The following is a 9207-nucleotide window of genomic DNA, read 5'->3' as shown; positions in this document are numbered from 1 at the left end:
ATAGCTAATTTACTGATCGAATGAATGTTTGCTTTTCTTAATGATAGAATTAAATGTGAAAGAGGAAATTTGTTAACGTCTACAACACAGATAACGAAAAAACCTTACTGTTAATCATATTGAATGAAATTATCTTTACATCGAATAGTTTAATAGGGTTAAAAAAGAAAAACTAAGTGCATCATCGTCAGAAGTTAAACTTTTGTTTTTACAAAAATTCTTATTAAAAGTTTCAAAATTGAAGGGAACATTTTTTTTCTAACATTTCCAAAATTCTATTTTGCTCTCTTGATTTGTCCGTTTTCTTTTAATGCTACAATGTTCATTTATTACTTTTGTAATTACAGTTTGTTTATTTAAGCGTATTGTTTGAATATTTCACCTTTAACCTTTTAATGATGTTATCATTTTGAAATTAACCATTCTTTTGGATCAATCAAATCGAACATCTCAATGTAATTTTGAAACTCTTTTTGTAATAGAAATTTAGCAAATTTTGTTTCCCATAAAAATTGAAAACCTACGAATACATCAAACCCAAATTTATTGCTTTTAATATTTGTAGTATAAATTGTATCCAACTTTGAAACAGATTTCCTCATTGTATTCAACACAACTCGAAATCTAATTTAAATTTCAAAGTGATAAACCATCAGCAATATATCTATTCACGAATAACAATTTCCTTTTTTATATAAATTCATCAGATGGAAAACCTGCTAATGATAGTATAATAAAACATATTGTTACCCAAAGTTAATTTTGAACTAATTATATACAAGTGATCAGAGCAAACTTTAAGGCAGTATTTCAAAATTTATTCGAGGCTTTTTAAAAGAGGTATTTCTCAGAATCATAATAATATCAACATCATGGAAAGAATTATCATTCATAATGGCATCATATAGTTGCATATTTCATAAAAATCCCTGCAAATGATAACAAATATCCATTTTCCAAATATTCCATTGTTAACAACGTTGTGGAAAAAAAAAAGGAAAGAACTCTAAGATAGAATACAATACAGAATAATGAAATGAAGGACTATACATCATATTCTGTTACACAATAATACTAGGGACGAGAACCAGAAATTACTCTTCTAGGTAGTATTTTCAAAAAACAATAAATCAGAAGACAAATATGTAACAATTATTTGATGTAACAAAATGTATACACTTTGAAGACGAGCACATTAAAAATTATTTTGCAAGAATTGCCTTAGTATATGCTTGTTTTCAAAGAGTAAAGTTAATTTTGTTTTTTTCTGGTTATATATTATATATATTTCAACTCATGCTGAAATATAGGAAATATTAGAGGAACATATATGTTATTCTGTTGCATTTAGAGTCGTAAAAAAAATACCATGCAAATTTTATTTCAATTTCAGAAGTTTTGGCAAGTCTATTTTATCACTTCTGGACTCCACTGATTTAAGAGGAAGATTAAACCTCATACGAACTTTAAATATATTGAATTAAGAATTAAGTTACCTAAATGAAAAAAAAATTTGTTAATTAAGTAGCCGCAACAAATTCATTCAGATCAATACAGGGCAAAACATTTTTCAGATGAGCTTGTCGTTTGTCAAGTATTCCGTTAACATGTTTTCCAGGATATTCCACAGATAAAATAGCATGCTTCCTTCTGACACAATCATCCCGTAATGAATCAATGTATTTCTTCCGTTCAATTTTATAACCTCGACAATATTCGAATTCTAGAAAAAATAAATGAATTTAAGTTGTGGAATTCGAAAAATCAAACTAGTACATTTCCAAAAATTTTGAAAGAAAAAATTTAAAAATGAGCACTAATGGTATGCCAGCAAGGGCAAATTTACAACAACAGATGTCCTCAAAAAATATCGGCTTTCGAAAATAAAAAATTAAATTTATGATACATACGTTCAATGGCACTATCAACATCCCAGCCATCGACTTCAATCAAGTATCGACAAATCATGTATCCCGTTCGATTCAAACCATGCGTACAATGGACGCCAATTAATTCACCTTAAATTTGATTATATTACTCATGCAGCTGAATATTCCCATATTTTTCACGTAACCAAGAGAATTTTCCACAAGTCTGACTCAAAAATATAAAATTCTATGTGCTTTGGGCCCTTTAACGATTGAAAATTATCACAAGATACAAAAAATTTTAAAATTTTAAAAAGGAATAAAATTTGCACTTCTCTTTCACAGCTCATCATTGCAGGAAACCGGAGTGAACACATGAAGGAAATTAGTTCAACACTAGCCCAAATATGGGTAACTACTTCACTCTTGGTATGTTGTAATGTAGTATCACCATTACCAACATGTCGAGATCATTGTTGTAACTATCATGCAATCATCATAAATCAATGTTGTCATTGCTACGCTACCTTCTGCATCACGTTACGAAATGAAAATTACACTTTGAGAACAAGGACAAATACATATCCTATATTACCTTGTTTATTAAAAAATGAAATACGAACCAGTATGGACATGTTTTGATAGAAAATCATTGACGACGTTATAAAATTTCTCAATATTTTCCACTTGGATATTTATGTGATGTCCCATGCACCATATCTTTTCATACTTAACACCGACATCAGTCCATTCACGAGGATCATAATATTTCGTAGTTGCTGTTAAATCAATAACAAGACCTATTTGCTTACCAGCAGCATTGGCCTGGAAAGAAATAATTTCTAGCCTTCAGAAAAATTTTTATTATTGTTATATATAAGTCAGAAACCTATAATATCAAAATAAGCATATATTTTCTCACTAGAAATAATGCATTAACTACTGATTCTAACTAGTCTAGAGAAAAAAATAGGAAAATATCCTTAATTTTTTATTATTGCTAACCAATATCTTATTTATCACGACTAGTTATGAGCAACCTTGAATTCTATTTGATAAAAAACTAATCAAAATAATGAGAAAAATATGCAGAAATATGAAACGCGCTTTAACTTTTCCAATTCTACTGTTTTTTATCAAATAGAATTCAAGGTTGCTTATGAAGCTTTTATTTAACTAGGTACATTAGAAAATGACTTCAGCAGTAGAACCTACCATATGCAGTAAATTCTTCGTTTCGAAAATATTTTCCACGTCGAATTCATCACCACGATTTAGGAAATAACTGTGTCGCAGGGGTGTCTTAAAGGCAACAAACCGTGTTCCCGGCATATCCTTCCCCACTGGATCATAATCAATCCACCTGAGATTAGCATTACATCATATTTAATAATTCCTACGGCTAAACTAATTTGCTGAAAAAATAAGTGTAAAGAGGGAAAAAATACTTCAAATTCGTACGAAACAAAAGAAAAGGAGGAAAAAAGAAAACTTAAGGGTCCAGAAATCAGTGTATTACCTATCGGGAAATCTGTGTGGATTAGGTATGATTTGCTGCAAACATCGCTTTTCGTCACGCTGTAATTTATCCGTACGCAAGGATCGCTGCGTCATGCTTGCTTTTTCAATGATTAGCAAAGTGTCTTTTTTGGCACAATCTGCTGGAAGGATTCGAAGGTCACTCAGATATATGTTTATATACAATCCATAAAAATGCCTACTGTCGACTTACCGAAATTAAAGCTATATTTAAGTAAAATTTCTACAATATCTACCAAACAAGATGATGAAATCTTGCAAGTAAAATTAATGTAATGAAGAGGATATAAGCTAACAATGGAGACAATATCAGAAAAACATCTCAGTATCTATCCATGGCTTCACAATGGACAATGCTAAGGGTCAATCATATTTCCATGATAATCACGATGAAGCTTACCAAAATTCTTCCTCTAATTCTAGAATACATGTACGTGGAAAAAATCCAATACAGTCAGTTTTTACAGATCACAATGTACACTTCATCTATTCGTCACCATTAGACTATAAACTACAATATTCCTTCCCTTCTTTCATCTATATAGATTACCTTTCCTGCAACATATATCTCCAACTCAACAAAGGATGAATTCTTATATTTCAACCATTATGCAATCTATCAACAAACTGATAGTTTAAGTAATGACAAGGAATTTGTTAATTTATCACATTGTTTGCTTATTATAGGATTCATTTATCATTACTTATCAATTTATCATGTACCTTATTGATAAGAACAATATTAGAATCCTGAATAAACATATAATGCTAACAAACGAAGTCAACAAATTAGCTCCCCTAATACCCACAAAAAACGGAACATAATCATAAATCAGCTGGGATGAAATAATTTCATAATGCTAGGTTCGTTCGAACACTTTGTAGCATAGTGTCTTCCGCACTCACCCGTGGATTGATCCGTGTTATTTGCCCGACGTGATTTCGGGTAGTGTAAGGTTATGTGGTTTAACAATTTGTGATAAGACGTATGCTACTAAACTTATCCAATTATTGGAACCGTTAGTTTTAGAAAGTTTACTAAAGTGAATTTTTTTTCAACTTCAAATATTTAAGCGCTTAGCTTAAAAATTATCTGAAATAATGAAAAAATAAAATTAAATAGATTAAAATGTTGCAAATACATATTGCCTAAAGATTAAACAATCCTTTTAGTTTAACTTTTAATGGTATCAAAAATTCAAAAAGCAAAAAAAAAAGCAAGTTTTGAAAGATGACAAACTCAATAGTAAGAGTAAAAAGTTAAAATTTTTTCAAAAAAGGAAGCTTGAAAAACTTTCTAAACAACTTTTGACAGTTAGAATTTCGATTTAAATTACTTATCCTCAGAAGAATAAGAAAAATGAAAAGTTAGAAAAATTTTTTATACAATTCAACTGATTGCTGTATGAAGTGCAAAATGAACTTTTTCCAATAAAATGTACAAATGCTATGGATGAATGAAACCAGCTCCAGCGACAGTCAAAATTAGAAATAATTGTTGTGATGAATGCCTTCGTAATTTACTAGTTTTCCTAGCTAATGGACTATATGTTATTGTCATAATGGAACTGTTTCAAATCTATCTCAATTTTTCATATTATGATAATTTAAGGCGACAACAACTAATCACATTGTTTGTTCTGAACCTTTTTTTTCTTTTTTTTGTTTGAATTGACGATGTTTTTCATATATATATTTAATTTATAACATAATATACAAACATATATGTGATAATATATATTTAGATCAGTGATCCTTAACCGGTGGTCCGCAGGGGCGGAAGCGCGGTGAGTAGAAAATACGCGGGGGCTGTTCGTATCAGTGTTTGGTAAACTAATACGTTAAAAGTTCTGATTAAAGTTTATTCTCATATTAACAAAGTTTATTGTTTTTGAACCTTACAAATCTCTGTTACAAATACGAAAGCTAAAATGGTTCCTGGTCAAAGAAAAAGATTGGAAATAAACTGGAGCGCATAAAAGTACTTGAAAAGGAGTAGAACTAGAAAATTCACTATGACATATAAATTTAGGTAAATAACAAATGAATGGAAATATTGTTGGTGAATATATCGGGAACAAATAGAGAGGTAAGAGAAATTACCATAATATACATTTTCGATTATAACATAAATATTACAATATGCTCGTTAGATTATTTCAAATTCTTATTTTTTTTTACAATCATTTGCAAAATAAAAGAGAAAAATTTAATTAAAGAAATTAACTGAATGCATTTGATTTGCATTAAAAGCATATTCATGTGTTTTAGGAGAAACAAGGTGAATAAAAAAAAAAAAAAGAAGAAGAAGAAGAAGTTAAATAGGCCATATTCCTCTTTTCTTATTAATTTTGACAATATCTCTTCATCATTGTTTATTCTTAATATTATCATATAATATTCTTTATATCATATATTTTTAAATAAAATAGATTGGTGGTTGGATGATTGTTATTTAAATAACCTTGATTTAGTCCCGACTAATTGTGATTTAGTCCCTGTCCTATTATGATATGTAGGGAAAAGAATATTATTGCTCTCTAGTGCATGATTTTGAGAGCTTTTCTAATTATTTTACATTTTCCATTTTATTTCAAAATTGTTTTGAATTAAACCACCGTTTAACTGATTGATTTGAAATTGTCTGATATTTCAACAGAAAAGTAACATGCGTGTTCAAATTATACAGACAAAGAATGATGTTCTTAGACAGTGCAATATATAATAGATAAAATATAATTAATAAGTTTATTGATTTTGAAACTCGAAAATTTCATTTTTCGTTTCAAAATATTCATTATAAATGATGAAATTATTGATGGGATTTTTATTCATTAAGGGGTCTTTTTGGAACAACCGCGGAAATTAATGTTCCTGGGTTTTTGGTGGTACTTTGGTTCTTGAAGTCACGAATATTTCAGATAATTGAATTTTTCAACAATTTCCAGATGCTGGTCACTTCATAAATCAATTAATAAATGCTGCATTTGTTCATGGAATTGATTTCTGAGGTTTCCCAGGAAAATCAGTAGTGGTGGAAGATTCGTTCATATGCATTTTAAAGAGGTGCAGCAATAAAGCAGTTATGGAGTTAGATTATCAGGTAGGCAAAATCTAAATATGAGATATTGAAAACCTGAAAAAGCGATATTTCCAAATTACTAATCTATTTCGTGATTTACAGTAATCTCAAAAGTAAGAACTGAGAGATGAAAGAGTTAATCTTAGGTGATGGTAAATATTAACATGAAATGAATAATGTGAACTTCAATTGTTAACTTGACAAAAACTCATGTAATTCGATTCTTTTGTGCATTTCTTATCGTTTTATGTTGTTTTTGTTTCTGTTGTTTTCATTTATTTATTTTCTTTTGTTTTTGTGTTCTTTTTCTTTTTGCTTTTATAAGCATTTCTGATCAGAAATGCTTAATTTATATAGAATGGATGAAAGAAATAATTAATTTTCATGAAAATATAAGGAATAGAACTTTTCCTTGAGAAAAGTTATTCAAGGAAGTTTGTTTTATATAAAGATTATTTGTATGATGTTATGATCGTATCAATGCTGCTCATTGCTATCATCTTCTTTCCTCTTTCAGTTTATGCTAATCCAAAAATTATCACACTTTCTTTTTCTGCCATTGGTTTATTATATTCATTCAATTAACTCTTCCTATCATCTTTGTCATCAATTCTACAACAATGCTGGACAGAATGATGAAAATATTTGATTCAAAAATGGTTGTTGATTTTATCCTATTTTTTTTTTTTTTTGGAATATTTTCAAACCAGTTTTTTTTTTTTTGTCTGGTACAATTATGACGCTAATACTCAACAGTAATTTCTATTAACATTCATAGTTTTGAATTACAATTTGATAGCAGTAGCATTGTAGTCATTGTAGCAGCAACTGCAAAACCAATAGCAGTAGTGGTAATAGTAGTAGTAATAGTGGTAGTAATAGTAGTAATGTTGATAGTTATGTCCTTTCGTACACCACAATCTTCATAGAGTGTCACTGACATACATACACACACTTACACATACACAAGCAAGCATATGTATATCCAAAATGTCACATGCACACATACACATACAAATAACCGACAGATACAATAAAGACGGTTAGTCATCCTAGCAAATCCTATCGGCACTTTTCACTTTATCCGATGGTCATCTCTTCCTCCTCATCCTCCTCCTCCTCCTCCTCCTCCTCCTTGTCCTCTTCTTCGTCGTCTTCATTATCGTCATTATTTCCCACCTCCCCCGCAATTATCATTTTTATCATCGTTATTTCGTTGTTTCATTTTTACGCGATTTATTTGAATGTGCTAATTTATTGATTTAATTTTAACTTATAACATGTAATATTGCTATCAGTAAGTGCTTGAAAACAAATTAACGTTTGAGTGGGACAGTGGTACTAATTGACAACAAGAAATACTTACTTAGTAACTTATTTAAACTTATTTAAGTAAAGTTGCAAAAAAAGAATTTCGAAGTTGAACATTGATCGATTATAAATTAAAGTTTTTTACGTGACAATAGCAACAATTTATTCCTGTTCTTCTATATGTACTGCCTACATTTTATGACAACAAATTGTCCAAAATACGTAGGACAAATTAGGTTTTAACGCAATCAAACTGGAAATTTTCAACTCAAAGATCGATTTTTTCTTTGTAGTTTTTTTTTTTTAAAAAAGAACAGAAACCCATTTTTTCTTTTTTTCTACTTTCTAATGAATATAAAAAGTTCATAAAAATTCGGCGCTATTTAAAAACGATTGAAAAGAAAATCGTATGAATAACGATTTAGCTTCAAATCAAATTTCACATTCATTCCAATCCCAGAATTTGTTCCATTTTTCAATTCTTCGATTTCTTTCATTTCCATTAATAATAGCAGAAACTATTTATGTAAAGGTTAAAGATAAATAATTAGCATATGAATGGCGAGCGGATAAATATTAAATTTAGGTTATGAATGGACGAGCTTATTTTATAAGTCCTTGAAAGAGATTGTATACAGTTATGCGCCATCAACGTTTTAGTTAAACCCGGATGAGAATTTTTGTTTTGTTTTAATCATTTCTTTCAACATACGACGATAAATTAAAATTTAATAATTGGGAGGAAATCCGAAATGAAATTTAAAAAATTAATCACAAAAAAAAACTTATGTGAAATATCCTTTCCAAATTATGATTGTTCCACCAGACATGAGTTACAAAATATTGACATTTGGTGTTAAATGTTAAAGGATGAGAAAGAATTCCTCGATCGCCATCGACAGCTATAGTGGTTTTTCTTTTTTCATTTCCAAATTTATCCGTTAAGAAATGATAAAACAAACTGTCCTAATTTATGCAATAAACCATTTCATTGCTATCAATCAATCCAATATGGACAACATTTTTCGTCTAATCATTAAAATCATCTGTGTTAGTTAAAGAATTTTCTATCTTTTAATCAATTTATCTAATTTAAGAGACTATTTTCGGCAAATCGCCATTCCCTTCATTCTTTATTTTTCCTTCCTGCCACAGGAATTTCCGTCTTATCATTCTTTCATAATTTTCCCTCACATCTGGAACAATTTACATAGTAATAGTAGTGGTAGTAATAGTAATTAATAATTAATAATAATAATAATAATAATAATAATAATAATAATAATAATAATAATAATAATAATAATAATAATAATAATAATAATAATAATAATAATAATAATAATAATAATAATAATAATAATAATAATAATAATAATAATAATAATAATAATAATAATAATAATA

General features: G+C 28.7%; 1 protein-coding gene across 1 annotated transcript; it reads right to left on the bottom strand.

Moving 5' to 3' along the window:
- Positions 1–1495: 1495 nt before the first annotated feature.
- Positions 1496–3528, bottom strand: LOAG_10050 (dual specificity phosphatase). Its single transcript, XM_003145577.2, has 5 exons — positions 3388–3528; positions 3084–3231; positions 2492–2693; positions 1911–2018; positions 1496–1723 (listed from the first exon to the last, which is right to left on the bottom strand). The coding sequence occupies exons 1-5, from the start codon at positions 3480–3482 to the stop codon at positions 1521–1523; spliced, it is 756 nt and encodes a 251-aa protein (XP_003145625.1). The 5' UTR covers positions 3483–3528; the 3' UTR covers positions 1496–1520.
- Positions 3529–9207: the final 5679 nt, after the last annotated feature.

The sequence above is a fragment of the Loa loa genome (assembly GCF_000183805.2).
Source record: "Loa loa unplaced genomic scaffold supercont3.112, whole genome shotgun sequence".
Taxonomy (NCBI): domain Eukaryota; kingdom Metazoa; phylum Nematoda; class Chromadorea; order Rhabditida; family Onchocercidae; genus Loa; species Loa loa.
This window is presented reverse-complemented; position numbering and strand designations above follow the sequence as displayed.

Coding starts and splice junctions, on each gene's coding strand:
- LOAG_10050 (XM_003145577.2), bottom strand. CDS start 3,482: ATGACGCAGCGATCCTTGCGTACGGATAAATTACAGCGTGACGAAAAG. Junction 3,232..3,387: donor CCACACAGATTTCCCGATAG/GTAATACACTGA, acceptor TGCTAATCTCAG/GTGGATTGATTATGATCCAG. Junction 2,694..3,083: donor CGAAGAATTTACTGCATATG/GTAGGTTCTACT, acceptor ATTTCTTTCCAG/GCCAATGCTGCTGGTAAGCA.